General features: G+C 43.1%; 1 protein-coding gene and 1 long non-coding RNA gene across 6 annotated transcripts in view; both read left to right on the forward strand.

Annotated features, from left to right (window-relative positions):
- The window catches only part of itsn1 (intersectin 1 (SH3 domain protein)), a 120,688-nt gene that overhangs the window by 64,433 nt on the left and 28,301 nt on the right, over positions 1-27,954 (forward strand). For 4 of the 5 annotated variants that reach the window (XM_060072405.1, XM_060072406.1, XM_060072407.1 and 1 more), the window contains 11 exons: positions 13,505-13,550; positions 13,663-13,784; positions 14,455-14,578; positions 15,632-15,826; positions 20,601-20,722; positions 21,102-21,208; positions 21,376-21,477; positions 21,684-21,765; positions 22,548-22,646; positions 25,479-25,562; positions 25,700-25,783. In XM_060072405.1, the coding sequence (XP_059928388.1) occupies positions 13,505-13,550; positions 13,663-13,784; positions 14,455-14,578; positions 15,632-15,826; positions 20,601-20,722; positions 21,102-21,208; positions 21,376-21,477; positions 21,684-21,765; positions 22,548-22,646; positions 25,479-25,562; positions 25,700-25,783 (1,167 nt within the window). Of the gene's footprint in view, positions 1-13,504; positions 13,551-13,662; positions 13,785-14,454; positions 14,579-15,631; positions 15,827-20,600; positions 20,723-21,101; positions 21,209-21,375; positions 21,478-21,683; positions 21,766-22,547; positions 22,647-25,478; positions 25,563-25,699; positions 25,784-26,314; positions 26,436-27,954 lie in introns of all 5 variants that reach the window. The other variant, XM_060072409.1, reaches the window with a different exon arrangement.
- LOC132472705 (uncharacterized) lies at positions 4,945-9,170 on the forward strand. The gene is made up of 2 exons (XR_009529157.1): positions 4,945-7,389; positions 7,446-9,170. It is a non-coding gene; the product is annotated as an uncharacterized LOC132472705 (long non-coding RNA).

The following is a 27,954-nucleotide window of genomic DNA, read 5'->3' on the forward strand; positions in this document are numbered from 1 at the left end:
ATGATGTAAATGCGTAGTTATGCAAGAGGCCATGGAAACAACCCATGGTTTTGTGGTTATTTTTGGATGGTAGGCATGCTGGCGAGAGGGAAGGCTTCATAGATGGCCCTGTCAGTCGCTTGCTTAACTCTAGTGTTGCAGGGGCTTCGGTATCGAGGCTAAGCGCATTTTGGTAAGCAAGCCAGAGAGGCATTTCAAACATACCAGGCTTCCGTGAATTTATTATAATATGGATGGATTTATGTATGCATTTTCCTGTCGTGTGACGGGATCAAATGGAATAGCTCCGAGGACTTTAAATATTCATAGAGCAGCGGATTGGACCTGTTTTAATTACATCTGGACTCCATTTGTCTAAACTCCTTCTAGTGGCTTAGCTGTGAATGAAGTGAAGGGGGACAGGGATCTGTTCAGGTTAGGTTCCTGTTTAAAACAGGCCTGGGTTGTAACGTCTCCCTGAAGTCAGGTCAGGTTCATGTTTAAAGCCGGCCTGGGTTGTAACGTCTCCCTGAGGTCAGGTTAGGTTCCTGTTAAAAGTCTCCCTGAGGTCAGGTGAGGGTCCTGTTCAAAGCCCGCCTGGGTTGTAACGTCTCCCTGAGGTCAGGTTAGGTTCCTGTTAAAAGCCGGCCTGGGTTGTAATGTCTCCCTAAGGTCAGGTTAGGTTCCTGTTTAAAGTCTCCCTGAGGTCAGGTGAGGGTCCTGTTCAAAGCCGGCCTGGTTTGTAACGTCTTTGTGAGATCAGGTTAGGTTAACCACCTATCTATGTTTCTGCCTATCATAAAGTATCCAAAGTTATTTAGCTGCATGCCTAGCAGTACATTGAACAGGACACCTCAAGATAATCTTACTACTACAGAGTTTCCCCTAGGATGGAGTTGCAGCAGCGGAGGTGAAATGTATTCTTTTCCGCTCACACATTTTTTTGTGTGCTCGGAAAGCGCACCGTGCCGGGAGACTTTTCTGCCGGCACCAGAAGGGTGTACATACAGTACATTTGTGCACAGTTATGACTAGGGGAAATATGGAGAAATTGAACATCATACAAGTATAATCTTTAAAACAATTATTTACATTTATTTAACAAATAATATATCACCAACCACCCTATACAGTAAAATCCCATGACACAAATACTACAACAATCGAAAAGATCTGTGCCTCTAACCAATGCATCTTTCCACTCCCTCCCCTCTCCCCAACACAAAGATTGCAGTAAGACCATAAAGAGCCCAAGCCTATATAAAACGAGTTTTGGGGCTCTAGATTCAATAATGGCAATGCTATTGAAATTGTTCCTAAATAATAAATCCTCAAAAATAAGAAGAGATATATTTTTCAAAACTAAAGGTTGTAGTAGGACCATAAAGAGGCCATGCCTCTATGGAACGAGTTTTGGGGCTCTAGAGTCAATAATGGCGACGCTATTGAAATTGTTGCTAAATAAAAAATCTTACAAAATAAGAAGAGATATATTATTCAAAGCTAAAGGTTGTAGTAGTACCATAAAGAGGCCATGCCTCTATGGAACGAGTTTTGGTGCTCTAGCGTCAATAACGACGACGCTATTGACATTTTACCATTGTGGTAGTTTTCTGCAGTTTTTTGCAGATGGTCCCTAACCTCACGCCTGAAAGCCGACAGCTCATAGAAGCCAATGCAATTCACCGTTCGCTAAAGACGGCTCGTTTGGATGAAAACAATGTTGTAGCTGGTTCTCTAGGTTACTACATTTAGCTAGAGGTGTAAATTGTGTTGCAACGATGTTTCATTTGAATCTATTGAACCGCAAACTCAGAATATGCCAATTTATTTCCAACTCTACGGAAGTTCCTTTCCGTTTATATGCTTTACTTACAAGTGCGTGAATTGACCTGGACATGAATAATAATAATAACTAGAACTGCAAGCAGTTATGCAGGGGTCCAAGAAGTGTGCATTTCGCCGGCACAACGCGACAAGAAATGTGCATTTCGCCGGCACAACGCGAAGCATGTGTTCAAAACAAATGGGCACGGCGTGTGCCAAAAGATGCAGCTGACTCCAGTGAATCTGTGGATATAAAGGTTTTGACTGTGGGAGGTTCGGTGTGGGAGTTATAGCCCAAAACGCGTTTTCAGAACATTCCATTGGCAAATTAGGAGACATACAATGTCGTAGTTTTTTGGCGCCGCCTTGTGGCGAAATTTTTCCACATTAATAATTCTTGGCCATATTATCTATATATACTCGGGATTACCCCTTGATGGTTTCCCTTGAGTTTGAAGAACATTCCTTTGGCCAATTAGATGATATACAATTTCCTCGTTTATTGCGCCCCCTAATGGCGAAATATTCAGATTTTCTTTTTGAACGTCAGTAAGGGTACCGCTAACATGTGTCTAAGATTTGGACTCGATCCGATGTCTAATCTCTTTTTTTTCTGGATTTTAGATTTTCGACTTAAAACTTAGCTAAGCGACAAATATTCAAAACGCTACCGTTTCGTCATCGATGGTCGGATAAAAAAAGTGTTTCATGATTTATTTTCGTGTGCGTCTGAAGATGTCGTGTGCAAAGTTTGGTATCGATTGGTCAGGAAATGTGGGAGGAGTAGGGAAAAGGCAGTTTTGCGGTTTTCGCGATCTTGCGAAAAATAATTATCGACGCAAATGGGCGTGGCCTATGCCAAAAGATGCAGCAGACTTCAGTGAATATGTGGGTACAAGTTTTTGACTGTGGGAGGTTCGGTGTGGGAGTTATAGCCCCAAACGCATTTTCCCTTGGAATAGCGCCACCTAGTGTTCGGCTTGTCTGGATTTTGTCGTCTGCGTAGTCCGAAGAGATCTGGATCTAGTCATGCAATTCGCGTGTCGGCACCATTTACGGTTTGGGCTGTGGTCCCACTTTTAGGGAGGTAAGAATAATAGGAATAATCCTTACAAAAACAATAGGGATCCAACCTGTTGGCTTGGACCCCTAATAAATTCAATTTATATAGCGCCTTTCAAGGTACCCAAGGTCGCTTAACAAGAGGTGTACACAGGGGGGGGGGGCAGGTTAAAGGCCATAGGCCTCTAAGAAGAGGTGTGCCTTCAGGAGCTTTTTGAATGACTCCACTGAAGTGGCACAGCGGATATGGAGGGGGAGCAGATTCCATGAAGCGCATATCCAGCGTCCGTAGCGCACTGAATGTTATATTATAATATAAGATTCGTATTTTAAAGAGTTAAGCTGAAGCTCTCCTCTCCTCTTGTTAAAAAAAATGAAATTCAGCAGCGGCGGTGATATTTCAGCAGCGGCGTACCGCCACTGCTAGGTGCATATAGGGAAAACACTGTACTATAATAGAAGGCCTGTAGCACCACAAACTCAAGTTATTCATGTGCGCATGTGCCAAGCAGCCTGCAGCTCACACACACACAGCACTCGCGAACGCATGCATACACCGCAAGCACGCACATGCACATGTACTGTGGTAGCATTAATAATAACAACTTATCTAATTCACTTCAACTAGCTATAAGCAAAGAGGAATCGGAGAGTCCAGGTCAAGTATAGATGGAGAGTTTATTGCCACCCGCAAACGAGAGACAACAAAGTTGTCGCGGATACACACTACTGAATGAATCCCGTACAGCTCCTTATATCCCCAATCCTTACTCAATACAAAGTTGGACTTTCATCAAATATTGATGTGCATAGAATGTTTTTCTGGGTCATACTGTGTGGATGTCAGTATACTCTCATGTCTTCTGAATCCCAATGTGACCTTAGAACATATATTATCCTTATTCAAACAGAGATGATGCACACGTGTGAATCTAAGCATTGTCTTCAGAGAGTTCATCAAATGGGAGTAGACTGGACCCTCTCACTGGTGTGCCACATGGCACATCAGATGGGAATGGACTGGACTCACTCACTGGTGTCACATGGCACATAACACCTAGGCTAATGGTGATCAGCTCTTTTCCACTATTAAAGTATCTATATCAGGGGTTTTCAAAGTGTGAGAGAGGGAGCACCCCCTCAGAGAAAAAATGTCAGCTGAGCCCCCCCCCCCAAAAAAAGTTCTAAATACCTGTGTTTTGAAACCTATTTTAATTATTTTAAACATCTCTGATCATAATTTTAAAACATTTGAAACATATTTTTGAAACATTTTTTAAACATATTTTGTAAACATTTTAAACATATTTCTGAAACATTACAACATCTTTGTGCGTTTTTAAACACATTTCTTAACACAATTTAACAACTTTATCTAAGCATGTTTTAGCTTAACCTTTTTTAAATACATTTGAACATCTTAATCTGTGTAAACCGCCAGTTTACACAGATTTATTCAGGGTCCCCGACTCTGAATTTTCTGAGTCGAATCAGATCTGCCTTTTCAGTCCAGAGATTCGACTATTCGGCGGGGTTTGTTTGTTTAACGACGTTGTTATGGTGACCTAAATTATTATAAGCAACTGAAAACAATGCCGGTTTGAAACTAAAACTGTGATTCAGAAAAAAGTATAAATGCTATCAAAATTCGATAGTATTGAAGATACAAGTGTGCAGATTTGTTTAATGGATTGAACGATGGTAAACGGTTGAAAAAGGAATTTGTTACGATGTCTAGAAGTAGGTGTATCAGAATGGGCAGACGTCTTCAATGAAAACGAAGCGGTATGAAACTAAAACGGTGATTCTGAAGAAATTTTAAATGATATCGAAATTCTGTTTAGATATTATTGAAGTTACAAGTGTGTAGATTTGTTAAATGGTTTGCACGAAGATAAACAGTTGAAAATTGATTTAGTTATGTTACTTCTACAGTTGAAGTACGACTGATGATTTGAATCATCGACTTTCAGGGGTTTTTTCGGGTTTATTTTTTTCTCACGTCGCGCCCCCCCTGAAGAACTCTGGTGCCCCCTAGGGGGGGCGCACCCCACAGTTTGAAAACCACTGATCTATATGATATGTAGGCCTAATAATAATCATAGTTTAACATAAAATGTAAGGTTAATTTCTATCACAGTACATACATACAACAGATGAAGTTCCAGAGGAAAAGGGAGGACGGCCGTCCTCCCATTGACTCCCATGTTAAAAAAAATTGGAAAAAGCTGAATAGTTTAAAAGTTGAAAGAGTTGAAAACCGTGATAGATAGCCATCATAGCGTTAAAGAGCTGACGTTTTGAATGGTTTCTGTAGCTGAAAGTATGGCGGAGGAGTTGAACACCAAAAAACGGGAGGAGGAAGAATAAAAATAAGAATAATAAAGATTTCAATATCTAGGGTGTGAACACTAGAAATTGCATTTCCTGCAGAAAACGCGTGTGAATGCTGGCGGCTGAATGAAAAGGGCAAAGCATTGCTGAAAATGAAGAAATGTAAAATTAATTGAACCGAAGAATCTGAAAGTAGTAGCTGAAGTAGTAGTAGTAGCTGAAGTAGTAGTAGCTGTAGTATAAGTAGTAGTAGCTGAAATAATAGTAGTTGTAGTAGCTAAAGTAGTAGTAGCTGAAGTAGTAGAAGCTGAAGTATTAGGTAGTAGCTGAAGTAGTTGTAGTAGCTGAAGTAGTAGAAGTAGCTGAAGTTGTAGTAGAAGTAGCTAAAGAAGTAGTAGTAGCTGAAGTAGTAGGTAGTAGCTGAAGTAGTAGGTAGTATCTGAAGTAGTAGTTGTAGCTGAAGTAGTAGGCAGAAGCTGAAGTAGTAATAGAAGCTGAAGTAGTAGTAGTAGCGGAAGTAATTGTAGTAGCTGAAGTAGTAGTAGAAGCTGAAGTGGTAGTAGAAGTAGCTGACGTAGTAGGTAGTAGCTGAGGTAATAGGTAGTAGCTGAGATAGTAGTAGGTAGAAGCTGAAGTAGTAGTACTAGTAGCTGAAGTAGTAGGCAGAAGCTGAAGTAGTAGGTAGAAGCTGAAGTAGTAGGTAGTAGCTTAAGTAGTTGTTGTAGCTTAGGTAGAAGTAGTAGCTGAAGTATTAGGTAGTAGCTGAAGTAGTAGTAGTAGTAGTAGTTGTATTGGTAGGAGTAGTAGTAATGGTTGTAGTAGTAGCTGAAGTAGTAGTTGTAGCTGAAGTAGTAGTAGTAGTAATGGTAGTCGTAGTAGTGGTAGTAGTAGTAGGCAGTAGAAATGTTGATTAGCTCTAATCAAGTGAGAGATTTTAACGAAGTTCAAAATGTTAAAATCGTATTGGAATAAAGCTGTGTGTGTTTGTGTGTGTGTGTTGGTGTGTCTTAAGAGAATGGCGGAGCCATTGCCTGTGTGTGTGTTTGTGTGTGTGTGTCTCTTTAAAAGAATGGCGGAGCTATTGCGTTTGTGTGTGAGTGTGCCTGAACGTCCTCAGTTCTGACGTCAACGGAAATCAATGAGAGCAACTGAATACTCTGACGGTTGGAAACTAAAACTGTGATTCTGATCCGTAGATATTATTGAAGATACAAGTGTGTCGATTTGTTACATGGTTGGAACGAAGATAAACTGTACGATATATAGATATATAATAGCAGGCCTGTCGCACCAGTTACTCAAGTTACTCATGTGTGCATGTGCCAAGCAGCCTGCAGCTCACACACACACACAGCACTCGCGAAGGCCTGCATACACAGCAAGCACGCACATACACATGGCTCCCATGTTAAAAAAAAGTGGAAAAAGCTGAATAGTTTAAAAAGTTGAAAGAGTTGAAAACGCTGATCGATAGCCATCATGTCGTTAAAGAGCTGAACGTTATGATATTTGAATGGTTTCTGTAGCTGAAAGTATGGCGGAGGAGTTGAACACCAAAAAACGGGAGGAGGAAGAATAAAAATAAGAATAATTAAGATTTCAATATCTAGAGTGATGTGTGAATGCTACAGCATTCACGATAATAAGAATAATAAAGATTTCAATATCTAGGGTGTGAATACTAGAAATTGCATTTCCTGCAGAAAATGCATGTGAATGCTGACGGCTGAATGAAAAGTGCGAAGCATTGCTGAAAATTAAGAAATGTAAAATTGATTGAACCAAAGAATCTGAAAGTAGTAGCTGAAGTAGTAGTAGTAGTAGTTGCTAAAGTAGTAGGCAGTAGCTAAAGAAGTAGTGGTAGCTGAAGTAGTAGGTAGTAGCTGAAGTAGTAGTAGCTGAAGTAATAAGCTGAAGTAGTAGAAGCTGAAGTAGTAATAGAAGCTGAAATAGTAGTAGTAGCTGAAGTAGTTGTAGTAGCTGAAGTAATAGTTGTAGCTGAAGTAGTGGGTAGTAGCTGAAGTAGTTGTAGTAGCTGAAGTAATTGTAGTAGCTGAAGTAGTAGTAGTACTAGAAGCTGAAATGGTAGTAGAAGTAGCTGACGTAGTAGGTAGTAGCTGAGGTAATAGGTAGCAGCTGAGGTAGTAGTAGTAGCTGAAGTAGTATGTAGTAGCTGAAGTGGTAGTAGTAGTAGCTGAAGTAGTAGGTAGTAGCTGAAGTAGTTGTAGTAGCTGAAGTAGTAGGTAGTAGCTGAAGTAGTAGGTAGTAGCTGAAGTAGTAGGTAGTATGGGGGAAATTAACCATTACTTTTATATTAACTTTGAGCATTATCAGGCCTATATATATATATCAGGCATATACATTAAAGGTGCCATGGCATGAAAATTGCACATTATGAGGTTCTCTAACATAAATATGAGTTCCCCTCGCCTGCCTATGGTCCCCAAGTGGCTAAAACTTGCGTTCGGTTTAAAACGAGAACTAGGTGTTCTGCTCGCCTTTGGAAAAAAACGGAGGCTCAAGCCCGCTGATTTGGAATGTGGTTTCCTATGTCGTCACGCTGCAGTAAGCTCCTCCCCTTACTCTGCCTGGCCCGCCCAGAGACTTGGCCCGCCAATGAGACACGACCGTGTGAGCGCCACATAATGTGTGTGTGTAAGTGTTTCTTGTCGGTTCTTTGACGTCTCTTGTATTTCCACAACGAGACTGTAGTGGGGGTTATCTCAGCCATGGTTGAGAAGGAATTGGGGGAAAGGAACTTTGGCTTTGACTCCCTGAAGTACATGAACTGCGACATGCCGCCGGTTGCCGCGAGGCACCACCGGCATCAGGCAGCGTGCGGTTCAGTCTACTTCAGATTGATGTGAAAGTAGAAGAACCAGAGACGTTGCAGAACCAGACAAAGTCGTTTTTTGATTCATAATATCGTCTGGAGGCGCACACAGCTTTTGGCAGTGATAATATGTATTATATAATATAGATATCTATGTATGATATTATTTAGATATAGAGCTCCAGGACTGTAACGCAAGCGTTGTACACTTCCTTGTTATTTGGATAACCGTTCTGCTTTTGGTGTTATGGCGCATAACACGTCGGACTCTCGTCTCTGGTATTTCTACAACGAGACTCGTAGTGGGGGTTATCTCAGCCATGGTTGAGAATGAATTGGGGGAAAGGAACTTTGGCTTTGACTCCCTCAAGAACATGAACCACGACTTGGAGGAGAAAGGGATTGTTGGCGGCGAATGTCTCCCGCTTGAGCCCCGCTTCCCGCTGCCGAGGTACTACCGCGCTGCAGGAGGCGGAGGTGCCTAAGCGCTGCCCGGCAACAATCCCTTTCTCCTCCTTGTCACGGTTCAGTCTACTTCACATTGATGTGGACGTGGAAGAACCAGGAACGTCGGAGAACCCAACACGGTCGTTTGAGATTCATAATATCGGCTCACACAGCTTTTGGCCGTGATAATATATAGTGGGTGGGGTGGCTGTAACTATGCACCACGGCTGAATTTCGGGAACGTCTTTGAATACTATGTTAGTGGCCCACTAATACCTATATTAAAGCATCCATAAAATAGCATGTCAAGGCACCTTTTAATGGTGGAAAGCAGAAAAAAACACCTCTGGACTCAGAGTTGGGCCTCATACAGAGCCAGGCAGTCTAGGGCTAAGGCGTACTGACATCCTCCCATTATTTAGATTATCTGCAGGAGATGACCACATACTTAAAGGAATTTATGGTTGACCGTCCCTGCCATATGAGGGAATTCTGAGCCTGTACCGAAGGCGGTCATTTGATATGCAAAACAGCTCAGTTTGAATGGATAAAGACCGGGATCGGACGACCCGGCAGTGTCTTTGCAAACCTCGCTCTGCGTTGTTGTTTCTCGTTTGCGGGTAACAATAAAGTCTCTGTCAATACTTTATCCGGACTCCCCGATTCCTCATGTTCTCTTCAATTAGTTGAAGTGATAAAACTCGGTTTAGTTTCCACCACTGAAATAGTTGTTGTAGCTTAGGTAGAAGTAGTAGCTGAAGTATAAGGTAGTAGGCCTAGTAGTAATTGTTGTAGTAGTTGTATTGGCAGGAGAAGTAGCTGAAGTAGTAGTAGTAATGGTAGTAGTAGTATTGGTAGTGTGTGTGTGTGTGTGTGTGTGTGTGTGTGTTTCTTAAGAGAATGGCAAAGCTATTGCGTGTGTGTGTGAGTGTGCCTGAACGTCCTCAGTTCTGACGTCAACGGAAATCAATGAGAGCAACTGAAAAGTATGACGGTTTGAAACTAAAACTGTGATTCTGAAGAAAGTTAAATGATATCAAAAATCCGTAGACATTATTGAAGAGTGTGTACATTTGTTAAATGGTTGGAACGAAGATAAACGGTTGAAAATCGATTGAGTTACGTCTTAAACAGTTGAAGTACCAGAGGAAATGGCTCTGCCGTCCTCCTATTGACTCCCATGTTAAAAAAAATGTGGAAAAAGCTGAATAGTTTAAAATTTTGAAAGAGTTAAAAAACGCTGAATTATAGCCATCATGACGTTAAAGAGCTGAACGTTTTAATAGTTGAATGGTTTCTGTTGCCAAAAGTATGGCGGAGGAGTTGAAGACCAAAAAAACGGCGGAAGAATAAAGAATAAAGATTTCAATATTTAGAGTTTGAATGCCTCAGCATTCTAATATGCTGAGGCAACTGAAAAGTTATGAAGAATAATATTTGAGCGCTGCATGCATCACTCACCTAATGGATGCACAGAGAAGGATTCACCAATGTATTTTGTGATTTATATATAAATGAATCTCTTCTCACAAATACATTTCAATGCACACACAAATGAATATCGGTATGTATAAATGTAAAATAAATCCATAAACAAAAATAAGTTTCACAAACACATTTCTGATCCACACATCAAATAAATGATATATAAATCCATAAATATATGAATCCACAAGATATTTGCAATTTTCATCAAAAATGTATTTGGATGTTGTTACATTTATATACAAACTTTTAAACTTTAATTAACAAGACGCTTTTCATTTGTGAACTATTTGCATTTGTGTTTGAACTGGTCTGTATTTATGTGTGGATTTTTGAGACTCCTGACATGACTGGATTCACAAATGCATTTTTTTCAACAAGGAACTCTCGGTAGCCAATCAGATGCCTCCCTCGTTTTCAGCCAATCACATGACTGCAGTCTCGACCTCTGAAGAATAATGGTGCGTTCGAGTATTCTCTGCGAACCGACTCGGATCTCGGATCTGATGCCACGCCCACACTTCAAGCGTTTTATTATTTCGCTCGGTCGTTGGAGGAAAACATGGACGCCACCCGGAAAGCTGTTGTCGCGGTAGCATTGGCAGAGGACCAGGCGATCCAATATAAGTAGGCTATAGGCCATAGTCAAGTCAAGTCAAGTTTATTTATATAGCACATTTAAAACAACAGTAGTTGACCAAAGTGCTGTACACAAATACAATATATTTGTGTACATAGGCAGAGATACGGACGCAGTAAGGTATTGCAGTAATACGAGTGATTGAAATTACCATTTAAACCACCAAAGTGGTCCAAGCACAATGAAAACAGTTCATACTTCAAGTCACAATGGGCGCAGCCATCTTGAATTCTGTCTCGGAATTTCGCTCGGTCACCACTGAGTTCAACCGAGATGGCGAGATCGCCGTCCGAGGAAAAGGGGCGTGTTTGTGCGTGTCGCTAGGCAACGTCCTCGGACCTCCGAGACGGATGGATATTAAAACGCACCATTAGTCCAGCCTCTGTGCCTTCCGGTTCCCTCGGTCAAATGTCTATGGGAAATAACATGGGGTTTTTGAATGATGGTACATAACAATCTCTAGGTGGCGAAGAAGTAAAAGCTGCGTCACGTTTTGAACTACACACTTTTTCCATCTGGTTACGACTGGGTTTTGGGATTGTCGGTGCTGTTAAGTAGTAAACGATTATTAATGCTACTTTAACGGCACCGACAATCTAAAAGAGAGTTCCTTGTTGAAAAAAATGCTTTTATGAATCCAGCCACGTCAGGAGAGTCTCAAAAATCCACATATAAATAGAGACCAGGGGCCTCATTACAGAAACTTCCTAACTTTGAAATCCTATCCTATCTTGAGATAGGAAGGCATTTAGGGGTTTTGATATTACAGAAGGAGGTGTCCTAACTTAATTTAGGAAGAAATCCTATCTTATCTTAAGATAGGAATTTAGCTATTACAGAACTATCCTAAATTAGGAGTTTCTTAAGTTAGGATCCCTAAGTTAGGTGGCCATCCACCCTGTCCTAAATTCAAAATATCTGTCAATAACAGAAGAAAATGGTAGCGCCTTGCTAGTAGGTCTATATGACAATGAAGACGAGGAACATCAAAACAGAAATGTGATGGCTAAAAGGCTACCGAGGCCGCATAATGATTTGCGTGCATTGAAATGTATTTGTGAGAAGAGAGTAATTTATAAATAAATCACAAAATACATTTGTGAATCCTTCTCTGTGCATTCATTATTAATGACACCATCCATGAAGATGATGCTTCTGCATGTCATTGAGTGGCCCCCTAAATGATAATCAGACTGTTGCCTTTTGTTTGCTGAATAATTAAAAAATATTTAAATATTGGCACTGCTTTTAAGAGTCATTGGTGGTGAACGAATGTTATAAGTTGTAAAATTACAGAGGGACATTCTGGCATAGTTTGGATGGCCTGATTAAAATTTCATATTATCTTTCCCACCCTGAAATTACAATGTCTGTGTGCGTGTGTTTAGATATATATATGGTATAGGTATAGATGTGTGTACTTCATTTGAAGTAAAACTGTTCAGGGGTTGACACTAAGGTTTCAAAAGCACTTGCCCATCGGGCAAGTAGAGGTCAGGTTCAACTTGCCCGAATGTAATGTTCACTTGCCCAAATTATAATCAGAATCGTGCACGGGCCTCTTTTTGCCAGGCACCCGGCCTGGTTTTGGGGGGGGCTCAGAAAAATCATCCTAGCTCAGACTGAAGCTGAATGTTAGCTTCCACACAGTCACATCGTGCCATGAAGTGATTTCAGTCCACCGTTGCAACCTATTAAAGCTATCGCCAAGTTATATGTAGACCTGCATGATTTGATGCAAAAAATGTCAGAGGTAGTAGCAAAGATATGTCTTTTTTAACTTTCAAGTTTCTTGTAGCTCTAACAGAATAATCACAATCGTGTTTCTAGTAGGGTTGTCAATCACGATACTGGATTTTCTAACTTCGACACTATTCCTGGAAAAATATCGATATTCTATACCATTTTCGATATCAGGGGAAACGTTTTTTTCAAGAAAGAACATACCCAAAGTAAATAGAGTATATCTCCACAACTGCAAGGGCGATAATGTCATCTTTGTGCCCAAAGAAAGATTGTTGTGCAAGTGAAATATTCAATGGGGATAATACTTGGTTAAAGTGAATAAAGCCATGGAACACAGCATAAGTGGAAAATAACATTTCCACCTGAAATAATTATCAGTATCAGTTGGTCGTTATCAGTTGGGAGCGCTGTCTTACTATGAGACACAAATAAAGGTAGATATCTTACAATTTTGACACTTGACACATCTAGTTAAAGTTCAGGGCAAATATAATCGAATGCACCAAGCCAAACACTCGCAAATAAATATATGGCCATTGCGCTGAAGAATGTTTTCTGTTTGAAGGCAATTTACCTATTTCCTAAGAAACCTTCTCTTATTCATTGATTGAAAACACCATGTTTAGTTGCAAAATGACTTTCCTTGATAATTTGCCTCAATCCATAGTTCTTCTAAACTGCATTCCTCCATCACTACTCCATTTTCCTTCTACCTAAACCGTTCGCGGAGGCGCTGCACTTGAGATGCTAGCTGTGTTGGCTAACCTTTAGCGAATCACTGCCAGAGACCGCACTGCGAGTGAGTGACAGAAGGCGGGGCTATATTCGCACTGAAGCGATGCGTGTCTGTTAACTCGCTTTCCAAGAGAAGAGAAGACAGCGCGCTGATCAATTGCAAATACTTCTATTTTGTGTGATTTTGCGGAACAAAAGGTGATTCTGCAGTTTCTAAAAACATTTAAATAACTAGCTTTTATTAACATCCACCCAAAATTCACTTGCCCGTTCGGGCAACTAGAAAAAATCTCAATTTACCCAAACATTTTTTTTACTTGCCCCGGGCAAGCGGGCAACCGTTAGTGTCATTGGCTGCTGTTTATCCTTAATTTCTTTCAATAATTCTTCTGCTTTCTTCCAACCTTTCTCTCTAGTCGTTGGGTCCGGCAGGGAAAACTGGCAGTCTGGGCAAGAAGCCAGGTCAGCAGTCCATCAATCTGATGCTTGTGACCATAATTTATGATATCCTTGCGCATTTAAGTGATCAAAGTAATAATCCCTCCCTCCTCCTCTCCTCCTCTCCTCTACTCAGAGATCGCCCAAGTGATAGCTCCATACAGCGCTACCGGGGCTGAACAGCTGACCCTGGCCCCAGGACAGCTCATCCTGATCCGGAAGAAGAACCCAGGAGGCTGGTGGGAGGGAGAACTCCAGGTAAACATCAGCCATGGGGCAACAGGAGGGAATTAAAGTTGCAATCTATAACATTTCAACTAGCTTGTTTCTTTTAATGACATGGATACATCTGTAGTAAATGCTGATCGATATTGATCATATATAATGGGATTAATAAAATCAGATCCCCTAGCAATTCTTATATATTCCAGAAATAAAAAATGCTGGCCAGCCTGTACCTATTTGTTCGAACAGTCGTACCATTGAAACTCCCAAAGCCCCTCCCACTCACTAGCCCAGCCCCTCCCACTCATGCCCCACATCCCCTCCCACTCATGCCCCACATCCCCTCCCACTCATGCCCCACATCCCCTCCCACTCATGCCCCACATCCCCTCCCACTCATGCCCTACATCCCCTCCCACTCACGACCCAGAGGGCTTCCCACTCCCAACCCCCCCAGCCCCTCCCACTCATGCCCCTCCCACTCACGACCCCCCCCAGCATCCCACTCACAACCCCCAGCCCCTCCCACCCACGCCCCCAGCCCCTCCCACTCACGACCCCCGGTCCCTTCCACTAACGCCTCTTTAGCCGAACTACGCTGGACTGCCATGCCCAGATGCACAGCCAGTCAGAGTACAGAACACTTCTCCTGAACTACTAACTACTAATTCAATTAACCATTCAATCTGGTGTGTTGCACCAGGCCCGGGGGAAGAAGCGCCAGATTGGTTGGTTTCCGGCCAATTATGTGAAGCTATTGAGCCCCAGCACCAGCAAGACCACGCCCACGGAACCCCTTCCACCCAAGTTGGCTCCCTCTCACTCAGGTAACCAGCACAGAACCGGCCTTCAACCCAAACACTGTCCCTCTTGTTGGGGAAAGCAGAATGCAAACAGCGCATCATCAATGTATCCAATCAGAAACAACCTATGTACGAACTCAGAAATAGACCCATCTATGTACCAAATCAAAAAACAGCCCTATCCAATCAGAGACAACGCTCCCTGATTTGGGTTCCTTTTTCTTCCGTTTAAAGGGAATTGGTCTAATGCCGCTTTTCCACCGCACATGTAGCTCGACTCGACACGACTCGACACGACACGACTCGACACGGTAGCAACACGGGTGCTTTTCCACCGCAAATAGTACCTCCTGGACGTGGGCGGGGTCGGCTGCGCGAAAGGGCCGTGACGTATTTGTGTACGCGACGCAAACAACACATACGCAACCCACACATGGACAGAACCCACATAACAACAATGGAGGACATCGATCACATTACTATTATTAGCCGGCATGTTGAAGAAGTTGGAGAAGTGGAACATGTTGGCTGCGGCGCTGCTATGGATGTTACCAGCATGGTTGCCATGTCGCTCTCGTGACTTCGTCACACTCTCTGGCCAATCAGTCGCCGGCCGTCTGCCGACGTCACCTTTTAGCATCGGCTCAGCTCGCTTGGAACCTAGAGCGAGTAGGTACTAGAAAAAGCAGCCACTTCAGGTACCAGATACCATGGTACCGCGGTGGAAACGCAAAAAATGCGAGCTGAGTCGAGTCGTGTCGAGTCGTGTCGAGCTGGTACCATGCAGTGGAAAAGCGGCATAATTCCCCTTGCTAACATAGTTGCTTAATTAGAATTTATTGGTTTCCAAACATCAGAAAGGTCAGTGTATACTAATCTCAGGTCGTCCTCTAACCAAGTGTATATTTAGTCCCAATATGAAGGTGAATAGTTATTTAACTGTATTGCTGGTAATATCAGTTCATTAGACTGTAGCGGGACAATAAGCAGAGTTCCTCCCTGTCTCTAGCTCTGTGTCAGTATGAGTTCATTAGACTATAGAGGAGGACAATAAGCTGAGTCCCTCCCTGTCTCTAGCTCTGTGTCAGGTGATCGGCATGTACGACTACGTGGCCCAAAACGACGACGAGCTGGCCTTCCTGAAGGGTCAGGTGATCACGGTGATCAGCAAGGATGACTGTGATTGGTGGAAGGGAGAGCTCAATGGGCGAGAGGGTCTCTTTCCTAGCAACTACGTCAAGCTGACCACGGATACCGACCCCAGCACTCAGTGTAAGTTCACAAGGGCACGCACATACACACACACACACACACACACACACACTGCCACAAACACTGATTGAAATGTGTTGAGCTTGCACATTGTACACAGTGTGAGTGGATAGGAGTAGAACAGAGTCCAGGGACACACGGCACCATCTTGCTCTCTTCCTCTCTCGCTAGCTCTCTCTCAAACACACACACAACCCAGAGCCAGGTGTGGAGAGGCTGTCCCTCTCCTTTCCGTTGACCTTGTCCGGTGGGTGGCTGAACTTCACACTACTATGGACCTCTTTGAAAGCCTCCCAGTCATCCACCACCTCTGGGTGTGCGTGTGTGTTTGTTTGCATGTGTTTCTGTGTTTCCATGCATGCGTCCCTCCTGATCCTCCCTGGACTTAGAGTCTGCAGGCGGCACCCGGGGCAGTTTGACTCTCATAGCTTCATCCTCATGGTCTCCATGTTCTAGACCTTCTTCCTCTCCCCCTTGTCCGGGTCTGCTCTGTACTAACATGATGCCAGCATGCCCAAACTACCAGCACAAGAATGGAGAACGTGAGGCTCCTCTGATACTTGAGTCCTTTAACAGCAGAGATGGCTAGAAAGATGCATTTAAAGTCTGTAATTGTTCTATAATAAGCTGATGCTTATTACTATCTATATATGATACATTTTATATATATTATTATCAGTAGATTCAGATGGAGACACAGAAATGTAAACTGAATTGAAATGTGATAATATTTAATCAAACTGCCTCATAATGGTTGTCTGTTGTAGACCCTATTTCTACGTTAGAGAACACCTCCACATTGCCTGTCTGGCTGCACGCCCTGCCCACCTAGCACCTGATTGGTTGTTGTTGTGTTTTTTTTGTTTAGTTGTTTTTGTTGATGTTGTTGTTGTCGTCCTCTCTCTAGGATCATATCATTACCCAGAACCCCCCTCTCCTCCTCAAAGCCCTCAAAGAGACCCACTAGGCCACGCCCACTAGGCCACTCAACCAATGGGACAGCAGCAAGAGGTCACATGACCAGGAAATGGCGACTCTCCACCAATAGAAGTCAGACAGACAGACATTAAGACAGACAGACAGACTGTAATGTTAAAAGGCCAAAAACAGTGGACAGCAGTGTTCAACCGGAGGGGCCTGCTGCATCTCTCTTTCTGTCTCTCTGTCTCTCTGTCTCTCTTTCTCTCTGTCTCTGTCTGTCTGTTCCAGACTTTGTTCTTCTCTCCTCACCTGACCCCCTCACTGTTCAGCTCAGCTGATCCTCCTCCAGGTTTAAGATGAGAGAATAGAACAGGAAGGGGGAGGTTTTGTTTCAAAGGAAGCATTATTATTGAGCCCTTTCTTTGCAAATGGATAAATATTGGTTGTTCGACTGGACCACTGTATTCACCAAAAAACACACACATTCATGCACAGCCCAACGTACATCTAAATACACACGCTCCTACGTAGAGCCATCCCTATCCCAGCGTGGTAACGTGGATAGTGGGTCATTTTATGGCTTTCAGAGTGATCCCTGCATAAAGAATCACTATCTTATGACCCGCCCTCTCTCTAACCCCTGCTCTCATTGTTTCAACTGTATCATTTAGTGCGTCCCCCCCCTCCCACTCACCGAACAAACCCTTACTAACTCCACCCCTCCCACAGCATCACAGAAAGACCCACTATCTGCGAGAGGACGCATCTCAATGTCAAAGTGTATCCCCCCCTCCTCCTCTCTAGCTCCCTTGGACTCCTCCTCTCCTCCCTGCTGGTAGTTGTACTGTGGTGTACGCCCCCTCTCTCCTCTCCCCCCTGCTTTTGAGGATGGAGGAGAGGAGGCCAAGAGCTGACACAGAAGGAAGGGGAGGAGGACTTCACCTTGAGACACGGCCCCCTCCCAGGCCGAGATGCTGTGCTCAGTCTGCTTCCGACAACAGTTAGCCGGTGCTAGCCGAGAGGAGATGGGTGCACAGAAATAGGAGACATCAGACAAGCTATAACTGCTTAGCATACCGGCTCTAAAACCCAAACACATATACATGCACACGGGTCACACAACCAAGAGTTAAGGTACAGAATGTAAATGGCTTTTTAAAGTGAATCAACACTTATCTTCCAAACCTCCCTGAATTGTGATCAAGTTGTAGTTGAATATTCACTCTGTGTTTTATGTTGTGTGGGTTGTTGTTTTCGTGTCTCATATTCATTGTCATGTGGTTGCACCGTCAGTGAATGCTGGCCACACTGTTCAGGGCTGGGGTCAGGACAGGATGGGGATGTAACACGCAGGCAGGGTTGGAACGATTTGTCAAAAGACCTTGTCTTGTGTTGAAATGCATTCAGTGTTGAGTTTTAGCATTGGGAGAAATGGTTGCTTTCCTTTATTGTACGATATAACACGGTGTCATTCATGTAACGGTTGTGTTTAATCCCCCTTTTGTGTATTAACTTGTATGATGTTTTTTAATTGCAGAAATTTGCACAACCAGACATTTTAATATCTTATGTATATTTGATATCTGCCTTCAATCATATCAATGTTAAAAAATACGTTTTGCCAAGTGTTTAAGAAAGTACCTTGGCATATTATGTTTTCTTGTACATGAAAAGGTGGAAAAACCTTTACGTTGATGCCAAAGCACCACCAACGCTTGGCTTTTGGAAATCGCTCCAACCCTACTGGGAAGTTTATCTGGAATCACACAGACACACAGGACTGCATCGAGGTCAAACGAACAGATCCGTTGTGTGGCTGGACTGACTTAAGGCCAACTCACTGTCTGTTACTTTTACTTTATAATTGATTTTCAAAGGTGCTATTTATGGTCCTTCCATAAAAATTAAGTATTAAGGGTTAATTTGCCAATGTGAGGTAGTCTACTTCTACAGCACTGTTGCGGACAGCTTGTAATGCCCAACGTTTCCTCAAATGACCTAGCAGAATGCAGTCTATTTTCCAGAGCAAGACCTTTCTGACCACACTGATGGGACCAGTTGATATTGTTGTTTTACATGCACGTACTTACGACCCACCCATTCAGTTACAAAAATGCACACGCACACAGGCCGACGTTCATATGAATGTGACAGACAACAAAGTCCATCCTTAAGCCATATCTGGCCATTGTTTCCATGATAACACACAATGCCGGGGTGGTCCTCTCCCAACAGGTCTGTGTGTCCCTCAACCACCCAAGTATTATAGTGTTGTCGTATATACCATTTGTTTATTGTGCTGTTTATTTTTTCTTTGATTTTATTAAATTGCAGTATTGTGATATAATTGTTAGCCATCATAAAAATAATATTAATGAATTACTATCATGAATATGCAGCTTTGTATAAGACTAGCAATAGAATATAATTATGAATAACCTGCTTGTATCACAGGGCTACTGTGTATTAGTGCTTGAAGATAAAGGTCTGATTGGATTATTAGTCAAAAGCAGAGGTTCTGTAACTAATTTAAAGTATAACCAAAGTCTAAAATCAAACTGTGGGGTAGCACCAACTCTGGTTATTGCATTGCCAGCAAGTCTTGTAAGCTGTATGCTTCTTGAGATGGTAGCGATCACTGTGTGATCGCCTGTGTTAATGATTGTTTTGTTGCTCTGAATTGTATGCCACACGGTATCTGTCCATCTGTTGTTTCTCCAAATGTTCCCTGATTGAATGAACCGGACAAGGATTTGGTTTTCAAACAAAATCTCTAGACCAGCAGAATGCTACTGTTGGTTTGACCAGAGAACGGTGCGGAGAAAAGCAATACTGCACAGCACCCTGTTACAGAGTCTACCAGGAGAGACCTGTTGGTCTCCCTGGCAGCTTACTGTCTTTTCTTTGTATGCATTGATCGTCATAATTCATTTTGGGGAAACTGATTGGTGTCAAGGTGCCACGATAAGAGAGAAGGCAATTGCCATGCTATTGAGCAAAAACTCCCATCAAAAGAATCGAAAAGATCTAACATTACTCCAGTTCCTCTTGAAAGTGCTCTGTAATCTATAGTCTAGCTATTGAATTAAGGTTGATGCTTCATATCCATATTGGTTGTCACGCTAATAAAAAATACGTAAGTATGGAAGGAAAGAGGAGGAAATATATATAATTAGTGCAAATACAATAGTAATGAACTGGATGAATGAGAGGAATGTACACAGTAAACTCATGATGGCTAGCTTTGATAGTTAAGATGTCAAGGTTTTATTGGTGGAAATTTGAGTGGCGCAGAGAATCTGATTGGTCCTGATACATTAAACACTCAGACATAATGAAGTCCACTGGCCTAATTACTCTCGCATGCAACCCACCACTTGTGTGTGTGTGTTTGTGTTTATAGTCTATCTGTCCATCTATCGAGGAAGTAAAGGGAAACATGTGTGGAAATACATAAACTATGATTAGTTAGTTTCTTGATGGGTGAATCTATAGTAGAGTCAGCCTAACCTGATTATGGCCTCCTTTCTCAAACAAAGATGCAGAGCAATGTTTGGAGCACAATGTCTAGGATAGAGACTCCTTGACACCCACATAGACCAGCTATAAACACACAACACTGAGGATTGATCAGCTAGACACTTCTATCCCATCGACCGCATGGGTTACTCCCACAGGCCTGGCTGCATGGCTGTGTTGTTCCTGTGTGTTCTGCCTCCAGGTATGTAGCTGTGTGTTAAAGTACTTGGTCCTGGGGGTCAACTCATTTCATTGTGAACTTGGAGAGGTTTGGGGTGTTATAAAGCCCTTTGATTGACAGCAGTGCTGGCCTATTGTGTGGCTCTATATCCAGGGTGCGCTGACCTCCACCTGCTGGACATGCTGAGCCCCATGGAGAGGAAGCGGCAGGGCTACACGCATGAACTCATTGTCACAGAGGAGAACTACGTCAACGATCTGCAGCTCGTCACAGAGGTACACGCTCCTGGTTAATTTCACCACCAACTCCACCCTTCCATGCTTCCCCCACATCTGGGAAGCAGGTCTGAGATTTAAGAGGGAACATGTGTAAGGCTCTGACCTCAACACAGTAAATTATCATAATGTCATTGATTAGTTTCACTTGATTTGTTTATTTGTGTGGGTACTTAAGAAAAGTAAAAGTAGTTTGTTGATATAGAAGACATGTCCAGCTCCCCTGCCCCGAGAAGAGCGTTACCTAAAAGACGTGTGTGTGTGTGTGTGTGTGTGTGTGTGTGTGTGTGTGTGTGTGTGTGTGTGTGTGTGTGTGTGTGTGTGTGTGTGTGTGTGTGTGTGTGTGTGTGTGTGTGTGTGTGTGTGTGTGTGCGCGTAGATCTTCCAGAAGCCTCTGTTAGAGTGTGAGCTGCTGACGGAAAAGGAGGTGGCCATGATCTTTGTCAATTGGAAGGAACTCATTATGTGCAACATCAAGCTGCTGAAGTAAAACACATACACACACACACACACACACACACACACAGATGCAGACATACAGACAGACATGATCATCTAAGTAGAGGTAGAGATAAAACACTCATTACATAGAACACATAAACTCTATTCTACTGTCCAATCAAGCTTCTTTGTATCCTCCCCCCAAAAAAAAGAGCTCTGAGAGTTAGGAAGAAGATGTCAGGTGACCGAATGCCGGTGAAGATGATTGGTGACATCCTGACCAATCAGCTGCCTCACATGCAGCCATACATCAGGTTCTGTTCAGTCATTTGTATTAGCATGTTCCCTCATGGGGGAAAGAACAGATTTCCTAATCATTATAAAAAATGACATTTTTAGATTTTAGTGCTTCATAACTCAAGAGAAGACAGACTTTTTAAGAATGTTTTACTCAAGTGAATTGTCTATGCTGGGTATAAATATAACATATTAGGAGCTATAAATCTGTGTTTTTATGAAGGTTTTGTTCGTGTCAACTTAACGGAGCTACGCTGATACAGCAGAAAACTGATGACAACCCAGAAGTCAAAGACTTCCTTAAGGTCTGTACAGAACACATGAAAACACTTCCACAACCATTAGTCCAAGTATCGAATCTAATAATTATTACACTCATTAAGTAAAACAGCTAGTGCCCAAAAATTCATATAATCCAGGTAATGTAGATTTAAAGATCTCATATCATGCTTTTTAGGGTTAATAATTGCATTTGGGGGTTCTACTAGAATAGCGTTACATGCCTTTATCTTAAAAAATACCCCTCATTTTTCTCACACTGATCATCAAAAACATTCTGTTTTGTATCATGTCGCTTTAAGGCCCTTGTCGGCTGTTGTGATTGGTCGAACGCTTTGCGCGTGTGTCAGCAAGTTCACATCCCCCAGAAGTTGTAAACATTGCAGGTAGCTGAGAAGCGCTAGTTCTGCACTTCAGCACCGCCCACGTCACAATATTACAGAAGTAAAGTTTGTGCGCAAACAAGCTGTTTCACGCACCTATTGAGGGTTGTTCTCGGTGGGCACGATTACTCCCCCTGGCTCGTACTTAGATTTTTCTAGTTAGCAGACTTAAACTATGTATACATATTTCATATAACTGTCTAAAGCAAAGGGGAAAGTTGAGAAAGCATGATATCACCCCTTTAAACTCTTAACTGATTATGACATGAATCTAGATGTTTAGATTAGAGAAACCAACAAATGAAACCAGGACAATTGAATGAAGTTGTGTAACCAAGGAGCAGGTTGAGGTCAACTGTGCTCGTATATAATGTCTCTCTCTCTCTCTCTCTCTCTCTCTCTTGTTGTCTCTCTGTCATGAGCAGCGGTTAGCCATGGACCCACGCTGTAAAGGAATGCCTCTGTCCAGCTTCCTCCTCAAACCCATGCAGAGAGTCACCCGCTATCCACTCATCATCAAGAATGTAAGGATTACACAAAGGATGAGCAACGCATCAGGACACAGTAATGTCCCCTTAGATGGAGAATGAGAACTAGTGATAACTCAAGTCCCCTTAGGTGGAGACTGATAAGTAGTGATAAGTAAATTCCCTTTAGATGGAGCCTGATAACTAGGGTACTGTAGATCACATGATCAGGTACCCTGGAATCATTTGATTTGATATTTGAGCTTACTGAGTCAGGGTTAAAGGTCCCATGACATACTATTTTATGTATTCTTTAATATAGGTATTAGTGGGCAACTAACACAGTATTCAAAGACGTTCCCGAAATTCAGCCATGGTGCAGACTTACAGCCACTCCGAGCCAGTCGCACATTGAGCTTCCCCCAAATGCGCTGTTTTGGTGTCTGTAGCTATAATGCAAATGAGGAGGAGCGAGGCGGGTCAAGGAGGAGGGTGGGGATGTGGCCCTGAGTAGCTTGCAGCTACGGTACCATGCGCTCTGTTTACAGTGGATGTATCGCAATGGCGAGGCACACACAGCCTTTAGCCGTGTTCTGTAAATATTCTAGAACACACGGGAGTCCTGGAGCTCTATATCTAAATATTAGCATATAGCCTACATAGATATCTATATCATATAATATATATTATCACGGCCAAAAGCTGTGTGAGCCGATATTATGAATCTCAAACGACCGCGTTGGGTTCTCCGACGTTCCTGGTTCTTCCACGTCCACATCAATGTGAAGTAGACTGAACCGCGACAAGGAGGAGAAAGGGATTGTTGCCGGGCAGCGCTTAGGCACCTCCGCCTCCGGCGGTGGTCCCTCGGCAGCGGGAAGCGGGGCTCAAGCCGGAGACATTCGCCGCCATAATCCCTTTCTCCTCCATGTCGTGGTTCATGTTCTTGAGGGAGTCAAAGCCAAAGTTCCTTCCCCCCAATTCATTCTCAACCTTGGCTGGAATAACCCCCACTACGAGTCTCGTTGTAGAAATACCAGAGAAGAGAGTCCGACGTGTTATGCGCCATAACACCAAAAGCAGAACGGTTATCCAAATAACAAGGAAGTGTACAACACTTGCGTTACAGTCCTGGAGCTCTGTATCTAAATAATATCATATAATACATAGATATCTATATCATATAATACATATTATCACGGCCAAAATCTGTGTGCGCCTCCAGACGATATTATGAATCACAAACGACTTTGTCGGGTTCTGCGATGTCTCTGGTTCTTCCACTTTCACATCAATCTGAAGTAGACTGAACCGCGCGCTGCCTGCTGCCGGCTGCCCGCTGCCGGGCGGTGGTGCTTCGCGGCGATGGTGCCTCGCGGCAACCGGCGGCATGTCGCAGTTCATGTACTTCAGCGAGTCAAAGCCAAAGTTCCTTTCCCCCAATTCCTTCTCAACCATGGCTCAGATAACCCCCACTACAGTCTCGTTGTGGAAATACAAGGGACATAAAAGAACCGACAAGAAACACTTGCGTTACAGTGTGTGTGTTCACACACACACATGTGGCGCTCGCACGGTCGTGTCTCATTGGCGGGCCAATGTCTCTCGGCGGGCCAGGCAGAGTAAGGGGAGGAGCTTAGATGCTTTGTGACGACATACCTTGAGACATTCCAAATCAGCGAGCATGGATTAAAGTTCTCCGTCGCTACGACGGATTTCCGTCATTTGGAGTTCACAGAGGCCACTTGTGAGATCAATGTAGATCCGAGGAGTTTTTTTTCACATCTCCGATAACGTCGGGACAAATTTACAAACAGGCGTCATTTGGATAAACTAATCGCATATTAAGGATCTAAATAGGTACATTCTCGCATAAAAAAATATTAAAACTTAAGAAAGTGATGTATTAACAGCACTGAAGCGAGAATTAAAACAGCTTTTAGCAGCTTTACCGCTACCGCTGCCGCGAAATGCATTCTGGGAAACTTGCATACTGTATACTGCGGTGCAGTCGGTCTGCTGTATACTGCATACTGAATCCCACATTCAGTATGCAGTATACAGTACATACTGCGCAGTATGTAGTCGGCAGTACGGTAGTATGCAGTTTCGAACATGGACATACGTCAACGCCGGTAAAATTGTCAAATTATATAGTGAGTATTTAAAAGGTCTACCGTTAAAATTGACTGAAAACACAAGCATTTTAATGTACATCCCGATTATATATTAAATATATATTAAATATATTATATACAAATGTATATATATACACACCATTTTCGCGCCACATCTTACGTCTCTTTGTTGTGTTAGTGTTGTATGAACTCCCTTATAATGATTGACGGCTCTGATGTATCGGATATTGATAAAACACAAAAAAATAAATGGAGATGGGCATGGCTGACGGAAACGGGGAACGATGACAAGCCTTACGGTTCATGGTGCAAAAAAATTCAACAACCAGGTGCGTGTTTTTGTGTGATATGCAGGTGTCAAGTAACCTAACCTGGAACATGTTTCACACACTGCACGTGACTTGGCTGTAGCGCGAATAAAATTTCAGTCAGAAGATTTTTTTTCACTTTAATCCCTGTCAGCGCGCTTGAGCCTCCGTTTTTTCAAAGGCGAGCAGAACAGCTAGTGCTCGTTTTACACCAAACGCAAGTTTTAGCCACTGGGGGACCATAGGCAGGCTAGGGGAACTCATATTTATGTTAGAAAACCTCATAAAGTGAGATTTTCATGTCATGGGACCTTTAAGGTTAATCAGGTTGCAAAAGAAGGTCTTTACACATGGTCACACAACTTAACCATGGTCGGAATATGTATTGGTTGTGTTTTAATCTGGTGTCCTTTCCTCTATGTGTTACTCTTGGTGTCATGCAGATCTTAGAGAACACGCCAGAACCTCATCCTGACCACAGCCACCTGAAGGCTGCTCTGGAGAAAGCAGAGGAGCTCTGCTCACAGGTGTGCATGCACACACACACACACACACACACACACACACACACGCACGCACACACACACACACACACACACACACTCTCTTAACAGTTGTAAGTAAGCTGTGTTTATATACCAGCTCCTGTGTGTGTGCTTTTAAGGTGAATGAAGGAGTACGAGAGAAGGAAAACTCTGACCGACTGGAATGGATTCAGGCTCATGTCCAGTGTGAGGGCCTTTCTGAGGTAACAAACACACACGGCTGCATGCCAATGTAGAGTCAGAAGTAGGAACTAGCTAATGATTTTGTGATTGAGCCACTCATCATCGAGTTGCTCAACCACAGCACATTTAGTTTTCAGCTCTCTGTGCCGTTTACTGCATCTTATTGATTAAGTTTAACTTGCCTTGTAGCTGATTTAAAAAAAAATATATTGCAAATTTTCTTATCATTTATTTATGTAGCTGTTTTTGACTCCTAAAGCTAGAGTAGGCAGTAGGAGTGACCAAGCAGAGGAAGCTAAAGTGGTTTCTGTACTTCTGTCCACCCTAAAACATCTAGCCCCTCCCTTCAGGCCTCCTAACCCACACCTAGTTTGAGCCAGGTCACTCACTTTGCACCTCTTTTTGCTTTTTTTGTCAGCGCATTTGATTTATTTGTTGGTATTGCGGGCGCCTGGTCTGTGAGGTACAACAGTGGGATCACCAATTAGAACTGAAACAGGCAGAAGCGGGGTTTGCGATTAAATCAACTCATGTCATTTATTTATAAAAAGGTGCCGGGGAAAAAGGGAGGGGGCAAAAGGCAACTCAAATCTTCACCGGGTCGGCGGCTGTCGTCAGAGTGCCTCTTCCTGGGGTGGGGCCAAAGAGAGAGAGAGCGAGAGATTGGCCAAGGTTAGTGGGGTCTGTGGTCCCTGCCACTGACCTCTTCGCCCGAGCTCGGCTTGGGTTTCCTCTTGGAGTTGTCGAGCGTTGGCACCGCACTCGCGGTGATTTATTGGGAACGGTCGCGTACGACACACACACACTGCTCCGCAGGGGTGTGTTTTGTGTGTGTGAGTCTGGGTGTCGCACGTACGCTCCCCGGGACCAACCTAGGTCGAGCCCGCTTGTTTCCGTGAATCGTCGGTTTCACGGAGGCGCTCGGTCCGGCTCGGCTCAGTCGTAATCCGGTCCGACCCAGGTCACTCTGTTAAGTCCCTTCACAACAGTTTACTTTAATACAAATTCAGACCCGTCCGTTTAGCGGGACCAAAGTCTCTCGAAATAATAATAGTGGTTAATACGAAATGATGATGTATCTTTTTGCCTTGTCACCCCCCATACACGTCAGTCACAATCAACCATTGCCTGTACAATGCGCCACTCACCGTGAGGGGATCAGCTGGGAGAGCGCGTCGTTCGGCTTTGCCTGTGTCGAGGAGTCGACAGGGAAAAGGACTCGAACGATTGAGTTTACCTACTACAAATGTAGTCAGGTAGATTTATTCTTAGGTCCAATAAACACAATAACTTTTACAACTGAGTATAGATTTTGAAAAGAAAAGACAGTAAAAGAAGAAGAATATAGATGAAAAGTGGCCTATTAAAAATACCAACGAGCCTGTAGTTGGATTTCTAAGTCTAGGTACCAAACGTTCTCCCGGGTGGGGCCCGAGGTTTGGGTTTCTAAAACTAAGGTTTTTTAACAACGTTTCCCAAGTGGAGCCCAGGTTTTAACGTTGACGCAACTCTCGTGCCCCAGTACACCGCACGACCCCGAGAGTTGCCTTTGTTGAGTTAATCACGCTTGAGACTAAGCTAGTGCTGAAGAGGATTCCTATCAAAAGTACCAACGTTCTCCCAAGAGGCCCTTGAGGTTAGATCTCTAAGTACCAACTCGCTCCCAAGAGGCCCTTGAGGTTGGATCTCTAAGTCTAAGTACCAAACGTTCTCCCAAGAGGCCCTTGAGGTTTGGGTTTCTAAAACTAAACTAAAAAGAAAATAGAGTCTGAACCGAGCGCTACGGTGTCAGAGTCCCTAAGATGAAAATCTATTGCTATGAAGGCCACAGTTTTTTGGAAGAAGAGCAGGGCAGAGCAGAGCACACGACACCACCAAGAGCAGAAGAACCAAAAAGACAGAGTGAGCTTTCTCTGCAGATTTCCCTGTTTTACTCTCCTGATAACAAAAGATCTTTTAATAAACGTTCCAGAGTCTCCCTTATTTTGCCCGAGGGGCAACACAAGGAGCTTTAAGTTGTGTACATGCTATCATCAGGGTGTCCGCGGAGGTCTTAAAAGTCTTAAAAAGTCTTAAATTCATTTTTCTAAATTTAAGGCCTTAAAAAGTCTTAAATTCATCAAAAATGTCATATGCTGGTCTTAAATTTATAACTCGGAGGTCTTAAATTTGTCGGGGCAGGGTTATTTAT

This window comes from Gadus macrocephalus, chromosome 15, assembly GCF_031168955.1.
Source record: "Gadus macrocephalus chromosome 15, ASM3116895v1".
Taxonomy (NCBI): domain Eukaryota; kingdom Metazoa; phylum Chordata; class Actinopteri; order Gadiformes; family Gadidae; genus Gadus; species Gadus macrocephalus.